General features: G+C 32.5%; 2 protein-coding genes across 4 annotated transcripts in view; one reads left to right on the top strand and one right to left on the bottom strand.

The window, feature by feature from the left end:
• The window catches only part of l(1)G0004 (RNA-binding protein pno1), a 57321-nt gene extending 41016 nt beyond the window's left edge, over window positions 1-16305 (bottom strand). Inside the window, exons 1-2 of one of the 3 annotated variants that reach the window (XM_085815022.1) lie at window positions 16147-16288; window positions 3722-3865 (exon numbers count right to left, since the gene is read on the bottom strand). In XM_085815022.1, coding sequence (XP_085671148.1) covers window positions 3722-3820 — 99 coding nt within the window. In that variant the 5' untranslated portion in view covers window positions 3821-3865; window positions 16147-16288. Of the gene's footprint in view, window positions 1-402; window positions 626-3721; window positions 3866-16146 lie in introns of all 3 variants that reach the window. The other 2 variants (XM_085815024.1, XM_085815023.1) reach the window with 2 other exon arrangements.
• A 482-nt stretch (window positions 16306-16787) lies between these two features.
• Window positions 16788-24179, top strand: part of Pnn (desmosome associated protein-like protein pinnin) — a 32781-nt gene continuing 25389 nt past the window's right edge. The window contains exons 1-2 of the mRNA XM_035351824.2: window positions 16788-17210; window positions 23054-23128. Of these exons, the coding sequence (XP_035207715.2) occupies window positions 17074-17210; window positions 23054-23128 (212 nt within the window). The 5' untranslated portion in view covers window positions 16788-17073. The remainder of the gene's footprint in view (window positions 17211-23053; window positions 23129-24179) is intronic.

Raw genomic sequence — 24179 nt, 5'->3', positions numbered from 1 at the left:
TCTTCCAATGACATAAAAGCTTTCATCTAAGTCTTCAAATGACATAAATTTGCACAAACTGAATTTTTGTTCAATGCAGTCAGTTTGGTTATTTATTATTATTTGTATTATATAAAATTTGGTAAAAATATATTTACGGGTGCCCCTTGAAGGTAACTGTTGATTTTTGGCAGTACATGAACCTATTTTCACTTGAAAAAACATCAGAGAATTGCACAAACTAGGCATTGTAAACTCACTTGACTCTGTCCATGTACACATCAATCTATATTCACTTAAAACGTCAAAGGAGCAGCCAACAAACAATATATTATCCCAATAAACTTCATTTTAAATTAAACAATGAAATAACATGGAAAAGGAAATTCATCTTAGCACTACACAAAGGAAATATCCACTTACCTTATATATAAATTTCCCCGTCTTCAGTCAAACTAAATTCGTTAACAGCATCCAAAAACTTCCTAAAACTACCTGAACTAGAATCTGTATACTGGCGTTGCCACATAAATTCACAAAAATAAGAGTCCATAGTGCAGGCAGAGCTGTTCCTAGCAGGGGCGTAGCACGTAAAAGTATGCAGGCAGTGAAAATCAGGGGCAGCCAGACTCTTATGATAACACAACTAAATATTATAAATTATAAAATTCACTGTAAGTAATTGTCATATGTAAATACATTTTATACAATTTACCATATGGAAGTACAGTACAGTCTTTAATCCGGATGTCCATAACCCGGACCTCAAAGCTACAACTTTCTACGCATGCGCGTTTAATGTATAACGAACAGTATAAGCTAGTCTAAAATTATCTATTTCAGTTAATGTTGCAGATTGCTTTGTTCTATAATCTTCTAACTGGATCCGGCTTTTTATTTTTTGAATACTGTTAGAGCAATTTTATAAAAAGTAAGCTTGAACTTTCGATTATGTCAAAAAGAGTTTCCGATTCTGGAGCTGCCAAAGGATCTACAAAATGAAAGCATGTTTCGATGTCCATGAAACAAAAAGTGGAATTGCTGCAAAAAATGGATAAAGGCATGAAGAAAGTGACAAAGAGGTTAGTGAAAACGAAAAAATTTCGATTGACAAGTTAGTCGGTATTCTCAGCACAGCAATTACAGGACTTGAACAGCGGAACTTTGTAACTGAACAAGATATTATGTCTGTTTATAAAATTAAAGAGAAAGTATTGGCGCATAAAACGAAGCAACTTAAACAACTTACATTGAAGAAATGTTTGATAAAGTAAACAAATAAATATTAAACTTTTTTTAAAAAAATTTTGATACCCTTTAGATCATAATTGCTCTTTATTTCATAAATTATGGTTTCATATTTTTTATTTTATAATTTCCGCATGCCATCTTACCAGATTTAAATTCATGATCTATAATCCGAATAAACCCCTAATCCGGAATCGCCAAAGTCCCGACGAGTCTAGATTAAAGACTTTGTACAATATAGAGTGACGATGAAATAAAAATTTCATTAATCACTGAACATTTTTTTTTTTTACTTTGGAGGCAGCAATCTTAAGAAAGTACGCGGGCAGCCAATGGCCTAGGAACGGCTCTGAGTGCAGGTATCCTTCGATGTTCGACTATACGCATTTCCTTCCTACAAACAGGACACTTATACTGCCAACTAAGTAAACCTTCATTTACACACCAGTCAACTAATGTTTTTTTTTTCCTTTCTCCCAAATTGTATAGGAACTTCAAATTAATCTTACAGCATTCAGCCATTTTACAATGTAAACCACAAAATAACAACATACTTCTTATCCAAAATCTGTCTCATCATACAAGCTCATTGCAATCACACAACCAATTACGTCATAACAGGGCTTCCGTAGCATTTAACTATTCAGGTTACCACAAATGAAACAACAACTTAGTCATAATCCAATGGGCACCCTTCAATTACTCTAACCGAAAATTTGAATAGTACAAAAAATGTTGATCATGTGTTAAAATCAAAAACAATATCATTCATACACAGAAAATTTTTGACAAGCAGAAACAGTCTGCGACATTGTACAACTTATAGTTAATAAAGCTATTTTTTTTTGTTTACTTATTTAATTTTTATAATCTGCATGAGAAATCCTATGTGGATCCTTTAAGCATTCAGCTCCCCATTCATGAAGTTTTTATAATACCAATTATAATTAAAATAATATATTGTGTTTAGAAGTCTGTTCCATGTAATATAGAACCTTCATTAATCAACTTTTGATGAATGTTGTACCATATAATCTTTTTACACTTACTGCAATACTTCAGATTGTTGCACTAGGAAAATGATTACTCTCAGATATTTAATTGAAATTACAATTACAGTTATTAGCACTAAAGTATGTTATAAAGATTAATAATATAACTATACAGTAAATCTATACTTTATTTTTTTTTAACCAAGATGTTTAAGAAATACCTCTGGCCACAATTTTTTAACTTACAGAATCATTACCTTTAACAGAAATATGGTAGCCACAGTAAAAAAGAAACATGGAAAAATTGCATCTATTGCGATTAAATTCCTCTTTTAAATAGAAAGCATAAAAAATCTGATACTTTCTTGCTATTAAATTTTTTGTTTTGCAAACAGTGCAAAAATTATTTAATAAATTGCAAACACAAACCATTATAAATAGCCATCATTCCTAATCATTATCATTTATATACTATAAAGTCCGAGATATGTAATCATCGGCAGTTCAGTAACAGTTCAGAAATTCTGAAAATTTCCAGATTTTACATCATCAGTTTAACCTAGAAAGTTGACATGACATAGCAATATTGAGGCTTCGCTTATTGTTTAGGCCACACAGAAAAATGCTAACCTCCATCTACTCAAGGGTCGAAAGTGCGATTATAGCTAACATCAAAATGTCAATCAACATAATGCCATTGGCCATCATACAATTCCCTAGCCATTAGATGTGTAAAAGTGACAGGGAGGAATCTCAGTTAGTCAACACAGAAAAATCGCACTATGGCACACCTGTTTCTTTTTTGTTGAGTTATTATATTGCCTATTCCTTAACATCATAAAGGAAAGGGAGATTTCAATGACCAGCAACTGGATGTCAGGATTCTGCAGTTTGTTCATGAGAAAAGTTCCAAGTAAACCACATGTTAATGTATTTTCATTTCCCATACATATATTAACAATTTATGATCACTCATCATAGGTCTCATCATAGGAATGGTCAATCAATCACCATCATATCAATGGTCTCATCATAGGAAACGCTTAGTTTTAATAGTTTCAGGACATTGCTTGTAACAGTAAAGCAATTTATTTACTGTTGGGCAGAGGAAGTGACAATTAAGTGAGGGATGAAGCCACTGAATCTTTATGAAAATACAACTCACTGGAACAATTTTATGGATATTTGGCAAGTTATGCTGAGAAGTTAGTGAATTTTTTCTCATACAGTTTCCAAATAGAGAAGCTCATACTCATGGCAAATATCTCTGACCATGTACAAGAGGGATCTAATATTTATTCAAATTGTTGGCAAGCATATAACACAAAGAAACTGGAAAATGCAGGTTAGAAATTAATATTTTACTGCGAGCCATAAATTTAATTTTGTTGATCTAACAATAGCAGCTCATACACAAAATGTTGAAAGAACTGCAATTGTTCCTATCAGTGGGATAATAAAAATCATACATAAGTATAGTTTGCCATTATCCAGAGTCTTACCTTGCAGAGCTTACGTGGCAAATGTCTTTGGGATAAGAAAATGACTTTGGTACTATACTGCAAGCAACTGTTGAAACACAGTAGCCACAAAACATACATGAGAAGTAAACATGAACTTCATGATTATCCTGGAGACAACTTAAGCTTTAAAAAAAAAAAAAAAAAAAAAGTGCAGAAATCATAAGGAAGTACCAAAAATTTTTATGCTTCAAAATTATAAGAATTCTACAGGAACACTAGTTAATATTCCATATTTCCATAATGAATATATTATACAGTCAAAAGTCGTTAATTCGGACACCCATAATCCGGAACTCAAAGCTACAAACTTTCTGCGCATGAAACGCATGCGCGTTTGACCTTTACGGCTACGAATATGCTTGTGCGTGTGCGCAAAATACGTTTACGAGTGTGCGTTTAATGTATAACGGATGGTATAAGCTAAGCTAAAATTATCTAATTATCTATTTCAGTTAATGCTGCAGATTGCGTTGTTCCTTAATCTTCGAATTGGATCCGGCTTATTATTTTTTGCAGACTGTTAGAGCAATTTTATAAAAGTAAGCTTGAAGTTTCGATTATGTCAAATAGAATTTCTGATACATATTTATTAATATGTAAAGTATCTACAAAGCGAAAGTATGTTTAGAAGTTCATTAAACACAAAGTGGAATTGCTGCAAAAAATGGATAAAGGCATATCCTTTGTTTATTTAAACTTTGTTTATCTTTAACGCCGCTGCGCGCAATGAATTGGAAGTTGATCTGTCAGCACTATCCTTATCTTCAGAGCAGATGTTTTTATTTTATTTGGCTTATAATTGTTGGCAGTGGTGATAAAGGCAAAGCATGTTTTGCTTCCCTTAAATAAAGCTAAGACTAAACTAAATAAAATTCTTGCTTTATTCCGTAAATAAAATAAAAGAGCTAATACTGTAGCCTTTACATTTTAAAAACATTTGATTGAAAGCAAACTAGCATAATGCTAACTGATAATCACACAAGAGAACAAGAAACAAAACAAGATTCGCCGATACCGGCGCACATATATATTATACTCGGCCAACCCGCCGATCTTGACGTCATCGGCCAATCAGCGGCAACCACGTTAGCTTACCACCGATCGACCTCCGATCAAAATTTGCATGTGGAAAACTAAAGCCAACAAACGGCCCTCTTTTCCCTATGCAAAGACAAAAACAAAACTTTCACAGAAGTTGCATAGTTCAATTCTATTATACAAAAACACTTATTGTCTTTAAACACCAAAAACATCTAAACAAAACTTTCTTAAATTAACAGCAGTCGCTTCTTTTGTAAATAAGTCTGCAGTATTTAATTTACTGGTGATAAATTCAAGGTCAAACACTCCATCATTTACTAGTCTTCTAACAAAGTGATATTTTACGTCTATGTGCTTAGTTCGGCGATTTTCTATTGGCGATCTAGAAAAATCAATGGCAGACTTGTTATCACAAAATAGTTTACACTCTCTTAAATTAAACTTTAAAATTTCATCTTGTAAGACATTTTTCGTCCACATTAATTCCTTCACTGCTTCAGATAAAGCGATATACTCCGCTTCCATAGTTGATAAACTTACACATTTTTGTTTAACAGTTTTCCAGATTACCGGTACTTCATCTAAATATAATATAAATCCTCCCATGGACATGCGGTCATCTCTATTACTTGCATAATCAGCATCTGAATAACAATATAAATTCAGATGTTTAATCTTCGATAAGTTTAACTTATATAATTTAGTACTATTGAGATAACCAAGCAATTTAAACAATGCTTCCCAATGCCTAATTCCAGGATTCTCCTGAAATTGTGATAAGATATTCACTGCATATGTAATATCAGGCCTTGTCCTGTTAGCTACAAAAACTAAACACCCTAACAGATTTCTAAAGGGTAATGTATGCATTTCCGCAACTTCTGCACTTGTAGATGGACAATCTAATTTTGTAAGAATAGTGCCCTTAGCTATGGGAAGTGAAGTTATTGGTATCTGGAAATGTTTAAATTTTTCAAAAATTTCTTCGATAAAATTTTGCTGATGTATAAAAACCCCATTCTCATTCTCTAAGAATTCAATTCCAAGTAACGTTTTAGTTTTGCCTAATATTTTAAGATCAAAAAACTTACTCAGCTGTGAAATTACTTTATCTATACTATATTGATCTTTACTAAAAATCACAATATCATCTACATAAAACAAGAGAATTACATTTGAAACCTTATAAACCCAATTACACCATTGTATTTTCTGAAAATGTAGATTTTCTAAAGTACTTTCAAATTCACAAAACCATTCACGGCCGCTTTGATGTAGACTGTAAATGGCCTTGTGTAATAAACACACTTTTTCTCTTCGATAAATCCCTCTGGTTGGGTCATATATATTTTCTCATTTAGGTTTGCATATAAATATGCGTTCTTTACATCTAACTGACAATTAGTCCATCCATATAAACATACCAGTATAGTGAAAAATATTCTTATGATTGAAAAATTTACTACAGGACTGTAAACGTCATCAAAATTTTCACCTCTTTTCTGCCTGAATCCCTGTGCTACTAATCTGTTTTGGCGTGCCAACATAGGCTTTACAACCAAATACTTTAAAATAAACAACACTGGGTTTTCTATTTAGGAACATTTCATAAGGGGTTCGGTTGCTTTTATGACATACTCTGTTCCACGTATGTACGAAACAGCCAAGAGCTTCTGCCCACCATTCTTTTCCCATTTTACCATCATTAAGCATAGCTTTAACTGCGTCTAATGCCATTCGGTTAAAACGTTCACACACACTGTTCTCTTCTGGGGTGTACGCGTTCGTGCCTTCAACACTAATTCCATTTTCGGCTAAGTACCCTTCGAATTGGCTGTTACAGAATTCCCCACCATTATCGGTGTGTATACTTATTAATTTTCTATTCGTCAGTCTTTCCATTTGCCTATGATAATTCTTAAAGTTGTAGAACGATTCGTTTTTATTTTTCATACAATACACTGTTACTAATCCACTATAGTCATCTACAATAGAAAGAAAATATTTACTCCCACCCTCAGATGGAACTGGTAGTGGGCCACAAACGTCTAAATAAACCAACTGCAATGGTTTATCCGATTTCTTCAGAACAGATTTAAAAGTTATTCTACTAGATTTAGCAATAATACACGATTTACACCTTTCTATTGGTTTTTCAATTTCTGGTAACCCTTTCACGCTTTGATTCTTACTAGTTTTCTTAATATAATCAAAATTTACGTGGCTAAATCTCCGATGCCATAGCGTTGCATTGTCTACTTTATTTAACTTTCCAATTTCTGTATCGTAACCAGCTTCCCTTTTACCTGTTGCATATCTAAATGGTTTTACGTGATAAAGTCCATCATATCGTTTAGCGTAGCATAATCTATCCCAATTATTAAAGTATATCCACATCTTCCCTTTTGAAATCACAAAATGAGCACCAGCCTTTTCTAACCTTGCTCCTGATAATAAATTTCTTCTTAGATTTGGATTATATAACACATCCAATTTATTCGATTGCCTGCTTTTACTGCAAATTTAGCCCACCAGCGGCCGAGCGGTAAAGTCACTAAACACTGGTAGTTCGGTCCGAGGTTCGAATCCCGTGAATGGGCTGGCTGCATGGGTGTTTTCGTGGTTTTCCCTATGTGTAACGTGTATACGAGCCAGTTTCCCTTAGAAAGTCCTCCACGAAGGCATCCCTCCCCTTAGGCAGATAGCCCTAGTGTGCTTTGCCATAATTAAATACACCAACACCATTACTGCAAATTTGACAGTACCCTTTCCTAGTACTTTACTTTCACAATTTCCTACAGCTAAAGACATACGTATATCGTTTATTTCTTCGAAATTTGTCACTAAATTTCTATTATTACAGAAATGAGTTGTAGCTGCAGTATCTACGAGCCAATTAAATTTATCTGCGTTACCTCCTTTATCTGTAGTTGTTACATAATTTTCTACTAACATTAATTCTTTATCTTTAAACTGTCCATTTTTATCGTCTATTTTAAACTTCTGATTTTTACTTACATTTTCTTTACATTGAGCAATTAAGTGCCCAAATTTATGACATCTGAAACAAGGTCCTATTTTCATATTCCCCATTTTTTTCTTAGATTTAGTTTTATTTTCAACTTTATTTTTCCCTGCGTTTAAACTGATAGTATTAAACACGCTTACCTTGCTGTCTTCTAAATCAGCAATTACCTGGCGAAGTCGGCTTTCTTCCCTTACCAGCTCTTCAGCAATTCTTTCCAGCATAAAATCTTCGTCCTTCCACCTATATATCAACTGTACAATGCCGGAGTATTCCTGGGGTAATCTTCTTATTGCCTGGAATCCTTTAAAAAGATCTGCCAAGTTGTGACCAGCTTCAGCCAACTTCTTTGCAGTCATTCTTATTCTTGCGATGAATAATCCTATTTCTTCATTTGGCGTATATCTAATACTAAAAAATTCATCCAGTAACTGAATTATCCTTGCTCTTGTTTTGGGTTCGAATTGCTTCTGTAGAACTTCCCACGCTTCTTTACCACTTGAACATGTCGACTTTCCATCGATCCCAGTTGTCATGGTTTAACAACTCAAAACCTTCAGGTAGTAATGACATCTTCAATTAAGTGTGAGCACAACGACTTGAACAAACTTCTAAGACAGGTCAGCTTCTTTTCGTGGATAACGGCCCTCTTCACCTACATTCCTTCAACGCTGAGTTGAACTGGATGACTGATTAGCTGTTGGCGCTGGGCCCATAACCCTGTTGGCAGTGGTGATAAAGGCAAAGCATGTTTTGATTCCCTTAAATAAAGCTAAGACTAAACTAAATAAAACTCTTGCTTTATTCCGTAAATAAAATAAAAGAGCTAATACTGTAGCCTTTACATTTTAAAAACATTTGATTGAAAGCAAACTAGCATAATGCTAACTGATAATCACACAAGAGAACAAGAAACAAAACAAGATTCGCCGATACCGGCGAACATATGTATTATACTCGGCCAACCCGCCGATCTTGACGTCATCGGCCAATCAGCGGCAACCACGTTAGCTTACCGCCGATCGACCTCCGATCAAAATTTGCATGTGGAAAACTAAAGCCAACAAACGGCCCTCTTTTCCCCATGCAAAGACAAAAACAAAACTTTCACAGAAGTTCATAGTTCAATTCTATTATACGAAAACACTTATTGTCTTTAAACACTGAAAACATCTAAACAAAACTTTCTTAAATTAACAGCAGTCGCTGCTTTTGTAAATAAGTCGGCAGTATTTAATTTACTGGTGATAAATTCAAGGTCAAACACTCCATCATTTACTAGTCTTCTAACAATAATTCCTTACTAAATGTAGTATTTCATCTCGATGTACTCCGCCTTTGATATGATTTAAATCAAATTCCTCGTCATTATAATTCGCTTCCGACAGCGAAGAAAGTTACAGAGGTTATTGAAAACGAAAAAATTTCGATTGACAAATTAGTCGGTAGACACAGCAATTATAGGACTTGAACAGAGGAACTTTGTAACTGAACAAGAAATTATGTCTGTTTATAGAATTAAAGAGAATGTATTATCACACAAAAAACGAAGCAACTTAAACAACTTACCTCAAAAGAAATGTTTAATAAAGTAAACAAATAAATATTAAGCTTTTTTTTTTTTTTTTTTGTAAATTTTGATACCCTTTAGATCATAATTGTTCTTTAGTTCATAAATTACGGTTTCATATTTTTAATTTTATAATTTCTGCATGCCATCTTACCAGATTTAAATTGATGATCTATAATCCGGAATCGACGAAGTCCCGACGAGTCTGGATTAACGACTTTTGACTGTAATAGAATTTTAAGGTTCACAAATAAATAACTCTTTAATTCCTTACAGAGTTTGTTAAACCCTATATCATAAAAGCAGTTTTTTAATCCCTCATAATCAAATTTATATTCAAATATAATTGTTATAAATGCAATAAAATGATAATCAGACTTTGAAATGCTAATAAGTTAGCATAAAATATTAAACAAACATCACTCTGCTGTTTTTCTACGCCAAGCATATTTCACTGATTTCTTTATATAGAGGATTTTGTGGATTAAAAGTTGGGTGTATCAGTAAAAAATCTAAACCATTAGCCAAAACATGAGCATTTCTTTATTTAAAATAAAAAAAAAAAAAGTTAATTAAATTTGCATCTTCAAATCGTTTAATACGATTTCTATTTATAGATTTTTCTGACCTGTTACTCATATTCATGTTTAATAGTAATAAATGTAAAATAAACTGAAACTTCAAATAAGTAAAACATAGAAATCTTTGCATCATTGTATTTGCAACAAATGCATAACTGAAATACATTTGCCGAGCACACCAAATTGCTTCGAGGGTCGACAGTTTGAAACCACTGTTATAGACAATGTTCAAATTGCACAAAAATAATATTTTAGGATTTAACTTTTTATGGAATAAATAGAGACAAATTCAAATAACCTTACCTATTCTATTTGATTGGTCTCTTTCTGAAATTTAAACAATTGCATAACATTGTGAAAACCCATAGAAACGCTTCTTACAAATCTTGTTTACCTGCAGTTATGCAAATCAGGATTACATTTCTTTGATTACCTACATGAAAATTATTTTCGCACTTAAACAAGAAAAAAATAACCCTCTTAACCTTATTATTCAAAATTATGTGCATAAAAGAATCTGGAATGTAAAATATAAACCTGACTGGATGATTGAATAGACGGGAATACATTTCGAGGATGCAATATTATTGTGGAGATACAAGCATATTTTATTTTTTTAAACTTTCATTTTAACTATGGGATATATATCACATTTTCATGATCATTACTGAATTTACATAAAGAACGTGTTTTCAAACATATAACCATTATTACAGATAATTGTTCAAATTAATGGTAAGAATTAAAAAAGAGAAGTATATAAGTTAATAATGCTGGAGTTATATATACTCCAGCATATATAACTCATAATACAAAGATGAAATAAAGTACATAGGTTTACTTAATCGCAACAATAATTAATCATTTACAATGTGTTCTATGTGTATGGTTTATCATATCAATGCAAACGCTACACTTTGCCTTTTCGCCCAGCAGAGCTTTTCCTCTGATATTGGGCTGAAGAGGGAATTTTTTGAAAGTGCCTTTTGATGCCATTTCCCTCTTGGCTTTAAAATATTTTTCCTGGGGATATGGTGATTTTTCGCGATTCAAGATGCGGAAAAATGCCAAGTGTCACTTATCCGAGTTTTCCCAAATAGTTGAATGAATACTGCCAATCATTCTGACCCATTTTTTTCATTTCTCAAATCTGCAACAAAGATTTTTTTTACCCCGAATAATATACTTATGACACTTCCTGAAAATTTGTATTTTTTAAATATGTAGGTAAACCTCTATTCACACAATGCCAAAGGTTCTTATTCTATGCTCAAATAAAATATTGGTATCTGAAACATTATAAAATTTTTTTATATAGATAGGATGCTAACGTTTGTAAAACTGTTCCCAAACTGATTGTTTCACATCTATCAATGCGTTATTTTTTGCTCATACTAAAGTTGCAGCTATAACTAGAAATCCTTTAAGAAATCACACTATGACAAAAACTGTACAGTCAAAAGTTGTTAATTTGCACACCCATAATCCGGAATGATCTATAATCCGGACCTCAAAGCTAAAATCTTTCTGCGCAAAGCATTTTACGCGTGCGCGCAAGACAGTTACGACTGCGCAAGCGCAGAATACGTTTTCGCCTGCTCGTTTAATGTATAACGGACGGTATAAGCTAAAATTATCTATTTCAGTTAATGTTGATGATTGCGTTGTTCCTTAATCTTCGAATTGGATCCGGCTTATTATTTTTTGCAGACTGTAAGAGCACTTTTATAAAAGTAAGCTTGAACTTTCGATTATGTCAAATAGAATTTCCGATGCTGGAGCTCCCAAAGGATCTAGAAAACGAAAGTATGTTTCGATGCCCATCAAACAAAACACGAATTGCTACAAAAAATGGATAAAGGTATATCCTTTGTTTATCAATTTCACGCTGCTCTGCGCCGGGGGGGGGGACGTCGCGGCGCGCAATTAACGGGAAGTTGATCTGTCAGCACTATCGTTATCTTCAGGGCAGATGTTTTTATTTTATTCGGCTTATAATTCCTTACTAAATGTAGTATTTAATCTCGATGTACTCCGTCTTTGATATGATTTAAATCAAATTCCTCGTCATTATAAATATCACGAATACAAATCAAATAGTTTTCTGGTTGCAATTTTCTAATTTCGGCTATGCGTAAGGTACGCATGCGCGTGTTAAAAGAAATGTTGGTGAATCTTTACATTATGGTAACTTGGCGATTTTTTGGCAAAAATTTGGCGACAAACCCTGCTACAGCAACCTGCTAGTTTCGTTTTGGACGCCATTTTGTTTTCACGAAGTAAAGGCATTTTTTTTTTTTTTAACTCAACATTTTTTCCAGCAATCTGCTAGCCGAATTACGTTTATACTAGAACTTTTATGGAACATAAATGCTTAATTATGACGAAGATTAGGAGCGAAATTGGGAGAAAGTGCAGAATCGCAAACCGCTTGCCGCGTTTTTAAGAATTGCACATACACGGTATCCATGTACACGTCCACCTATTTCCACTTAAAAAAACATCCCAGAATTGCACAAAAATGGCATTGCGCACAATCTTGACTTTATCTATGTACACATCGACCTATTTTCACTTAGAAAAGTCAAAGAAAATTAACAAAAATCTAATTCTTCTTACTCTTGTAAAAAGCGCCGAACAAATAAGTGGGCGATTCTGCACTTTAGCAGCGAAATTGTTTCTAAGTGCTTATTAGCTACAATCACGATCGGAATTTTCCGGAAAATGTCACATTACATGTCTCATGATCTCTTATTTCTCCAAGACAAAATAATCTGGGATTCGAACTGTGTACTTCTCAGATTATTGCTAAAGTCCTAGCTAGTAACTTTTATCGCCTTACCAAAATGTCGCCAAACTACCTATTACCATATTCTAAAGATTAGCCGAAATGTTTAATAAAGTAAACAAATAAATATTAAGCTTCTTTTGGTTGATCTTTACATTATGGTAACTTGGCGATTTTTTGGCGAAAATTTGGCAACCAACTCTCCTACAGCAACCCTCTATTTTTTTTTCCCCGCAGCCATTTTGTCTTCACGAAGTAAAGACATGTTTCTTTTCTTTTTATCTACTGAACACTTCTTCCAACAATCTACTAGCCGAATTACACTTATGCTAGAAATTTTATCAAACAAAACTGCTTAATCATGACAAATATTCACTGCAACCTGGTAAAAAGAACATATATGAAATTACCTGATCGCGAAAAAGTATTTACCCTTTACAAATATGAACATTTCCACATATAAAATAAATAAAATATCAAAAAACGTTTACCTCTAAATCATCTATTACATTATACACGTCACCAACGAATTCATACCGCAAGTATTACAAATACTTAATATCAAATATTTAAATTATTTCCATGCACGTTTATTTCAACTTAAACGTATACCAAATTCCTACAAACATAAAATTCACAAAATAACTATCATTTAATTAAAATATCACTAAACCATGTACACGTCGACTTATTTTTACTTAAAAAACATCCCAGAATTGCACAAAAATGGCATTGCGCACACTCTTCACTATATCCATGTACACTGCTTTTTTCTCATAAATTAGAAAAATTTCACGAAAATACATGACAATTTTCTCAATCTTTAAACCCGGTAAAAAGAACATATATGAAATTACCTGATCGCGAAAAAGTATTTACCCTTTACAAATATGAACATTTCCACATATAAAATAAATAAAATATCCAAAAACTTTTACCTCTAAATCATCTATTACATTATACACGTCACCAACGAATTCATACCGCAAGTATTACAAATACTTAGTATCAAATATTTAAATTATTTCCATGCACGTTTATTTCAACTTAAACGTATACCAAATTCCTACAAATATAAAATTCACAAAATAACTATCATTTCATTAAAATATAATTAAATTCAAAAACACTACTTAAAATATAAATGAGCACATACATTAAATTAATAAAAATTACCTTACAATCCTAATTACTTTAAACTAAATCATTGCTAATAACAATTTCCTAATAATACCAAATTCCTTTCCACCTTACATTTAGAACAATGCATAAAAATAATATCCTCAAATAATTAAAAATACTAACTTACCTAATCTTCTTCAGAATCTTGATTACGTGGCGGATACACTTTTCTAATTCATTCAATAAAATTATCGAAAGATTTTTTCTGCGAATTTTTCCTCCATACTTCCTCCGCTAAATAAAAAGCAAACTTCTCTTTATCACAATGCCTAAATACCCATTTCAAATTCACTTTAGTTAGGGCCATGGGATCCAAAAATTACGCAACACTGTTTCACACAACACAGAATAAAGCTAAATACAAAATTTCCAGATTTTTTGCCGATTTCCCCCCCTTTCCGATTAAAGAACTTTAATTCGTCCATTAATATCACATGACATATCTCATGATCTCTCATTTCCCTCACGCAAAATAATGCGTAATCGAAACTGAGTACTGCTCACATTATTACCAAAGTCCCAGGTAGTAACCTTTATCGCCAAACTACCAGTTACCATATTGTAAAGATCAACCCTTCTTTTTTTGTAAATTTTGATACCCTTTAGATCATAATTGCTCATTATTTTATAAATTACGGTTTCATATTTTTAACTTTATAATTTCTGCATGCCATCTTACCAGATTTAAACTGATGATCTATAATACGGAAAAATCGATAATCCAGAATCGCCAAAGTCCCGACGAGTCCGAATTAAAGACTTTTGACTGTATTACACATTCAAAATCGGTGCAGGATCAAAATCAGGATCGGTGCAACCTGTGCAGCTGCACCATGCAGCAAAATTTTTAAAAGCATTGAAAAGAAGAATGTTGAAATGACAAAAAATGTTTAATTTGGAAGAAGCAGAATTCAGGATGCGCAGAAATTGCACAGGCTGCAAAATACCTACTGTCCAGTCCAGTCCAGTCCAGTCCAGTCCATGTCTATATTGCCGGTGTGCAGCAAGTATATGCCGCTTTACCGGCTCCTGACAGTTGATGGTCCTGAAGAGTGGCGGTGGAACTGAAGGTCAGGAAAAAGGGTGACCCTGCGTCACAGAATACAAACCAGACAATTGATGTTGAAGAGCGTGGTGATGATGAAGATTTAAATTTCATTCCTGATAAACCTACTGTCTACCTTGCTCCTTAGTGCAATTCTTTCGCTTTATCACATGATAAAAAGAGACCCTGTTAGTAAGTTCACCACTACGAAAGATTTTATTTATCTTTTGATTACATATATACAAAATATTTTCCTGGACTGAGGATATAAAAATGGTTTGGTTTATTTATACAAAACATGCAAGGGTTATCTAAGAAGAGAATGCCTTCGTGGAGGACTTTTAAAGAGTTACAGACTCATATCCATGTTACACATGAGAAAAAACATGAAAACGCCCGTTTGCCTGGAATCGAATCCGGATTGAACTACCAGCGTTTCAATGACTTCACCGCTGGACATATAAATGAATGGATACTTTTAAAACGTGAATATTTATGAAATGTCCAAAATCTGTACAAATCAATATTATTAGTATAAATCAGCGTTTCTTAAACTGTGGGTCGTCGTCTGCAGCAAGGGATCACCAAAACATTGAGCAGTTTTGATATTTCTTAATAACTCATTTTATAATAATTTTACAATTACCAAATATTTTTACACAATATATCTGAAAATAGATAAAGATAAGACAATGCAGGCAATGAAAAAAGAAAAACGTTTCGAAGCATTCTTTTTATAATAGAAAAATTCATTTTACTTGCTTTGCACGTGACGCTGTCATTTCGTCTGTTACTTATTTAAAATTTTCACATTGTTCTATGTCTTAAAATTAGAAATTAAAGTTAATGTCCTAAAACTGCAATAGTATATTACAGTACAAGTAAAAAAACTGAGTTTCATACACGTGTGCGGGCGGATTTGCGCAATGCTTATGGGGGTCCCACAAAGTTTTCGTAAATATTATGTTGTCCTGGTGGTCGCGAATGAAAAAAGAAGACCTGGTATAAATCATACTATGATATATTTTATGGCTTATTTTATTTTTATTTAACTCATCCATGAAATAATAAACAAAACACCAAAATCGTTAGATATTTTAAATGGAAACATATTTACGCATGTATCATTAGTGGCACTTAAATACAAATGATAATAAAATAACAGAAGTTACCGCAGCGATGCGAATTCCAGAGACGGAGTATAAAGCTTGTTTAAAGGTTTCTAAAATAGATTTTACTGATCTTGCGTGTTACAACAAATTTTAGACAGACAGACAGACAAAGTAGACAGACATCTTGTTTTGCACCCGCTAAATCTTTCTGCACCGACGGGTGAAAAATCAAGCTTAAACGCAAACGGAATAAAAAAGAAAGATATTTCAGAAGAGATAAAAAAGAAACTTCGTACTCTTTATACGAGTTCGAAAGGCCAGGAAGGAAAGATGGGACAAAATAAAAATAAAATAAATGGTCCAAAGTTAATGTAAAAAAAAAAAGGAGAGCCTATAGAAAGAAAAGAAAAAGAACTATAAAAATGGCCTAAAAAATACGATTGAGTCCTACCAATACGATTACCAAGGAGACATACTCCGTGATTATAGCCATTTTTTTAATTTCTAAAAACTTCAAAAATGTACAGTAATAAATTGAAAATAAATTACACATTAGTTAAGTTTTTAAATTACTGATGAATTATTCAATATTTACATACAGATTTAATTCGAAAACTCAGGCATTATCTAACATATTTATGTAAAAGCAAAGTAAATGGGAAAATAACTTAAACTTTTATTCGGTTTTCCTTTAGACGCATGCGCTGAAAATAAAGAAAACACAATATTGGATAGGTGAAAGTGGTAATTTGTGTTTCAAAAACTCTAGACCTAATAAAGTTTATTTCGCAAAAAATGTTTGATGACCATGCATGCTAATCTTTCATACATATTCGAGATATATGTATAATTGGCATATGAAAGCATTTTCATTTTCAGTGAATTCATATACTTTACAAATTAACTACTTATAGCCTCTATTAGGTGTAAAGCTGTTATTTCTTCATAAAATTACAATATTGTGCATTTGTTTAAGTCGAATGCATTATGGCTTGTTCAGTTTCATATCAGTCGTTATTGGAACAGTTTGAGAATACTAAAAAGGAATTAAGTGAAGCCGAAGAAACAATTAAACGAATAACGGGTCGTGATCCTGATCTGTTTTCTAATAATGCTCAAGCAAAGTAAGTTATTTAACCGCTTTTTTATGAATTATTGGATGATAATTGTTTAATGTGTGCAATCACTATGGATCCAATAGATAAATCGCGCGGGATATAGGCCCACCAGTGTCTAAGGCCGCTGAACATGGGTGATATTAAATCTGTAGATAGCTTCCACATGGTTTGACATAAATCATTGGTTTCAGACCTGTTTTATGAAAAGTATGAGAGCTGTATAGATCATTATAAGACTATGAATTATTCTGAGTAATCTGTAAATTTTATCACATACTATTTTAATTTATCCATGGAATAATAACCAGAACAGCGAAATTTTATGACATTTTAAATAAAAGCTTATTAACGTATGTATCATAGCCCCATTTAATAGCTGAGAGTATGCACTGCAGTCTCGATAGCCATGCATTAAGAGCTTACTGGGTTTAGTGACAAAGTTGCTCAAATGGTAAAATTGTCACAAATTAATTTTTGAGGGTTGTTTTGTTAATAATAACAAAACAACATCAAGGACGTGCTAAATATTTGGGGGAAAGATAACCTTTGCTTTATTTTCATTCTGCATTTGTCTTTGTTTTATGTATTTATTTTTAATGAAATAAAATAGCCATTTGTTTCATGAAATGTGTGTATCATTAATGTTTCCATTCCTATTTGTTGCTAGATTTCATGTCAATATTTAGTGCCAAGTGCTACCTTGTTAACCATAAAGTTTAGAAAAGTCATATGTAAATATAGATCAGATCAAATTCTGAAAATTTTTCTTAAAGTAATTTTATACATAGCCCTGTGATCTTTTAATTATTTTGCTTATATTTTAGCTATTACAATTAGTCTAAGTATACCAGTTTGAAATGCATATGCTGCATGTATTCCCACTTGATTTTTTTTCCCAATAAATGTGTTAGGAATTTTTTTAATCAATCCTACAGTTTCATTAACACATAAAATATGTGTAGGTCATTTTATCTTTTACCACCATAAATAAACAAATGTGGATATACTGGTCCCCAAGATTGAATCACAACTGAGATATCTCGTCACGTCTGCTTATATTTCGTTACATGTTGCATAATTAAATTTCAGGGGCCACTATCATAAGGATATACCCAAATATGTTTTAAAATGTTTACATTTGTCAAAATGTAAGCAAACAAACACTAGTATAGATTTTAGGCTAATCTTTGGAATATGGTAACAGGTAGTTTGGCGACATTTTGGTAAGGCGATAAAGGTTACTAGCTAGGACTTTAACAGTGTACATGGATAAAGTGAAGAGTGTGCGCAATGCCATTTTTGTGCAATTCTGGGATGTTTTTTTAAGTGAAAATAGGTCGACGTGTATGTGCAATTCTTAAAAGTGCAGCAAGCAGTGGGCGATTCTGCACTTTCTCCCAATTTTGCGTATATCGTATTGTTATGCCCAAATATATATCGTAAGAAGTGTATTTCGGCTTTAATTCAATAGATGACAGCATGTTACTGAAGGGTTCGAACGATAGAGGTTTATGTTAAAAGTGTGCAGCATTTTTGTTGCAAAATGGCGTCCAGTTCTTTGAAATGTTATATAGTTGATTTAGATTCTTCAACCGAAGATGAAGATTGTGAAGGCAACAATACTAGTGATGCAAGTGAAACTGAGGAGAGTGACATTGAATGTAGCCGTAAATCAGCCAATAGTGATGGTGATGGTATAGGAAATGCGAGAGACTGGTGTGAAATAACTGCTTCTGGCCTATCAAGGCCTCCTCGGTTTTCTTTTTTAGGTGTTCCAGGTGTAACTTTTCCTGTAAACATAAACTACACTCCTTTAGATGTATTAGAAATGTTTCTGGATTCAAATCTAATGGATATAATTGTCAAAGAAACAAGCAAATTTGCAGAACAAGAAAGAAGAGCAAATCAGGCAAAGATATGAGTAAAAAATGTATCCCTACAAATGACAGAGAAATGAAGCTATTCTTTGAGATAATAATTCATCTGTAAGTATTGTCTGGAAATCAAATCGGGCTATGTACTGGTCTCATCGAAGGGTTTTGCCCACTCCAATTTACTCCAAAGTAATGCTCATAAATTATTTTATTTTGCTTTTTTTGATATTTACAATTTAGCAATAATGAAGCTGGAAAAAAAAAATATTTTCCAAATCCAAAACTTTAGAAGCTACATAAATGTGATAGAAAACTTACAGCAAAAATTTTCTAAATTTTACATATTGGAAAGAGCTGTATCTGTAGATGAAAGCTTGATGTCTTATAAAGGAAGGTTATCTTGGAAACAGTATATTCCAAACAAGCGTGCACGATGTTGAATCAAATTTTTTATGCTTTGTGAGTCTAAAACAAGGTGTATATGTGACTTCATTATCTATACAAGAAATAGTACTGTCTTCAATGAATTGTATACAAATTGTGGACTTTCTACAAAAGTCATACACACCTATTGAATCACTTTCTTGGAAATGGTTATTATGCGACTGTAGATAACTATTCAATGTCACCTGAACTTGCAGATTTACTTATAGCCCCAAAAAACAGATATTTATGGCACAGTATGGATAAACAAACGAGATTTACCTACAGAATGTGCTGAAAGAAAGTTACATAAAGGTCAAATCATAGCTTCTCAAAGAGGTAAGATTTCGGCTATCAGGTGGAAAGATAAGAAAGATGTGTATTTGATGAGCAGTGTTCATGATACTTCCATGATCAGCCTTTAAAAAAAAAAAAAAAAATATATATTCAAACCAAAGAATGTTTCTGACTACAATCTAACTATGGGTGCTGCAGATCACTGTAATCAAGAAAATATCCTTTCATCCAACAATCCGAAAACGTCGAAAAATATTATAAAAAAATATTACATTTATTAGACCAGGTACTCTGGAACTCATTTTTGCTGTATAAAAATGTAGTTGGGAAACATATTACATTTTTAGAATTTCGAATCCAAGTTTTTTGTAGAAGAGCTTTTATACAAATATGATCATGTAGTTTCTGGACAAAATAATCTTGGCAGACCACCTACAATAGATAACCCCGCCCGTCTTACTGAACGACACTTTATATCCCAGACTCCTCCTACTCCTGCGAAACATGAGCTTTACAAGATAATGCAAAGTTTGTTAATCAAAAAAGAATGAAAATGCTTGGAAAAGTGTTTCCAGTTATACCACACAAAACCTAAATATTGAACTACTGATAGGTATTCATTTTTATTTGCTTTTTTAGAAAATAATTGAATTAATTTCTTTTAATTTTTAGAAAATAATGCTTCACTAGAAGCGAACTTTACCACTGCCATGCTGAGTAGCAGCTGCCTTGAGCGAATATGCAGTGGCTACAAAACCTTAACATTTTTATGCATGTAATTCGTAATATCAATTTTTAACTACTAAGTATATTCTATTTTATACTAAACATTTAGTTTCTGCAGTAAAAAAATTAACAATTTATGTACTCAACTCATCAAAATACTTGACAGTTAGATGGTTAATGCCAAAGCTGTTAAGATCCCTGTGTATAGTATTGGCCATAATTTCTTCTATGCTGGATACTTTGGCTTGTAAATCACTTGCTCTTATGCTTCGGAAGAATATGATGTTTCTAGAAGTTTTGGTATTTGTTATACCTTTGAGAATCATGTATTGCCAACTGGAGTTTAATTTGACACCACTCATTAGCTGGGAAATTTTTTGTTCAGATCATTTGTTCATGATATGATGTGTTTATGAACCAAGATTTCACTTTCGCGCAGTATAATGTCTATTTAGTCATGCAACAATTACAATGTTACTGCATCTTATGTGGTAGGCTTGCCAGCAACTAAGTGGTAAACACTGGTTGTTAGACCTGAGTTCAATTCCAGGCCAACAGACTGGCTGCATAGGCGTTTTCGTGGTTTTTCTCACATGTAATTTACATACAAATCAATTTCCCTTAGACAATTCTCCATGACGAATGCCTCCCCTTAGGCAGATAGCCCTACCATGTTTTCTCATAATCAAATAAACCAAACTGATCTTATCTGGTAGACTTTGATAGAAATATGTTTGTGTAATATCTTGGTGACAAATATTTCCACATCATAAAATGACTAGCTTAATGACAATAACAAAATTTGTATCAAGCATTTTGAATGTTTCTTCTAAAGATACTGCTGTATATGCATATCTTAAGCCATTTGCACAGTATGCCCATCCAGAGATTGCATGAGAACAGAATATCAAGAAGAGTATTCCTGGTTTCATCTTTACAATAATGTTTCCTTATGTAACATTCAAGAATTTTGAGCCAAATTAAACATTTGAATTTTGTCATGCCTTGGTTAATCACTGGGCTTTAATTTGTTTATGACTATTTCTTACTTTGGTTGATCTTTACATTATGGTAACTTGGCGTTTTTTTTGGCGAAAATTTGGCAACCAACTCTCCTACAGCAACCCTCTATTTTTTTTTCCCGCCGCCATTTTGTCTTCACAAAGTAAAGATATGTTTCTTTTTATCTACTGAACACTTCTTCCAACAATCTACTAGTCGAATTACACTTATGCTAGAAATTTTATCTAACAAAACTGCTTTATCATGACAAACATTCACTGCAAAATTGGGAAAAAGTGCACAATACCATACTCCTTACGCGTTTTTCAAAATAACACATACACATAAACCATGTACACGCCGACTTATTTTTACTTAAAAAAACATCCCAGAATTGCACAAAAATGGCATTGCGCACACTCTTCACTATATCCATGTACACTGCTTTTTTCTCATAAATTAGAAAAATTTCACGAATATACATGACAATTTTCTCAATCTTTAAACCCGGTAAAAAGAACATATATGAAATTACCTGATCGCGAAAAAGTATTTACCCTTTCCAAATATGAACATTTCCATATATAAAATAAATAAACTATCCAAAAACTTTTACCTCTAAATCATCTATTACATTATACACGTCACCAATGAATTCATACCGCAAGCATTACAAATACTTAGTATCAAATATTTAAATTATTTCCATGCACGTTTACTTCAACTTAAACATATACCAAATTCCTACAAACATAAAATTCACAAAATAACTGTCATTTAATTAAAATATAATTAAATTCAAAAACACTACTTAAAATATAAATGAGCACATACATTAAATTAATAAAAATTACCTTACAATCCTAATTACTTTAAACTAAATCATTGCTAATAACAATTTTCCCAATAATACCAAATTCCTTTACTTCAACCTTACATTTAGAACAATGCATAAAAATAATATCCTCAAATAATTAAAAATACTAACTTACCTCATCTTCTTCAAAATCTTGATTACTTGTCCGATAAACTTTTCTTTAGTTACGGCCATGGGATCCAAAAATTCACGAAGTCCCAGGTAGTAACCTTTATCGCCTCCAAAATGTCGCCAAACTACCAGTTACCATATTGTAAAGATCAACCCTTACTTTTGAAAAGCAAAATATGATTTATAAATGATGATTTAGCATCTTTTCAGAATATTGTATTGAATATTTAAAAGAGTATTTCTTTAAATTTTTGCCTTCAGTCATTCTGTATGCTCAGTGGTTAATCTTGCAAAATAGTTTATAGATTCCAAAGAAGGATTTTTGAATACGTTAAGGTTATTTATTTATCTAAATAATTAATTTTATTTGGTATTGATCTTATTTTCAAATTAATGTACCATATATATGCATCATGATCATATTCATATTTTTCATATTTTTTTTCATATTTTTCATTTACCTTTAAAAAATTCATATGTTGATATTTAACTGCATTTCATGCTTTATGACTACAACCCAATACTTATTTACTTTACAGTGCCAAATGGAAAAATCAGACTGCTCCTGTGCCTGGAAGACCATTTCCCGGGAGGAAAAGATTGTTTCCCATTGTGTATGTATTAAATGTACCGCAATTTTGTAAAATTAAATATTATGTTCTCTGGAAATGCTTTGCTTGTATTAGTTCTAATTTTCTGGTTCAATGATGGTTAACTAAATTAGAATTTGTGGTAAAAATATATTTGCAGGTGCCCCTTGGCGAAAATTGTTGGTACATGGACACCAAGTCTGTGCAGTTCTTTGACATGTTATTTTGGCTTTGTGTAGCGGCGATTTTTGCACCAAAAGTCACCACTACACAAAGCCAAAATAACAAGTCAAAGAATTGCACAAACTCAGTATCCATGTATACATCAACCTATTTTCATTTAAAAAAACATCAGCGAATTGCACAAACTTGGCATTGCACACTTTTTTGACTTTCTCCATGCACACATTGATATTTTTTCAGTTAAAAAGTCAATGGAGCAGCCTGTTCTATGCTAGAGCTAAACAAAAAATATATAATCTTAATAAACTACATTTTAAATGAAATCTCAGTAAACTACATTTCAAATCAAACACTGAAATAACTTAAAAATGGAAATTCATTTTAGCGCTACACAAAGGAAATATCCACTTACCTTATTTAGAAATTTCCGTGTCTTCAGTCAAAGAAAATTCCTTAATAGCATCCAAAAACACCCTAAAATTATCTGAACTAAAATCTGTATACTGTCGTCGTCACATAAATTAACAGAAATAAGAGTAAAAAATATCCTCCGTAGTGCCAGTATCATCCAGCGTTCGACCATACGCATTTCCTTCACATAAACAGGACACTTATAATGTCTACTAAGTAAACCTTCATTTATACACCCGTCAAAAAATGCTTTTCTTCCCCTTTCATTTTAAATTGTACAGAAACTGCAAATTAATCTTACTACATTCAACCATTTTACCATGTAAACAACATAATAACCAATGTACTTCCAACATCCAACACACAAACAAGTCCTTACAAATCTTTTCCCATCATTCAAATTCACCACAATCATGCAACCAATTACATCATAATAGGGGTTCCATAACATTCAACTACTCAGGTTACCATAAATGAAACA

The sequence above is a fragment of the Stegodyphus dumicola genome, chromosome 4 (genome assembly GCF_044657685.1).
Source record: "Stegodyphus dumicola isolate Sdum_Otavi_A_Nest chromosome 4, ASM4465768v1".
NCBI lineage: Eukaryota > Metazoa > Arthropoda > Arachnida > Araneae > Eresidae > Stegodyphus > Stegodyphus dumicola.
The sequence above is the reverse complement of the archived record's forward strand: the minus strand, read 5'-3'. Positions and strand labels throughout refer to the sequence as shown.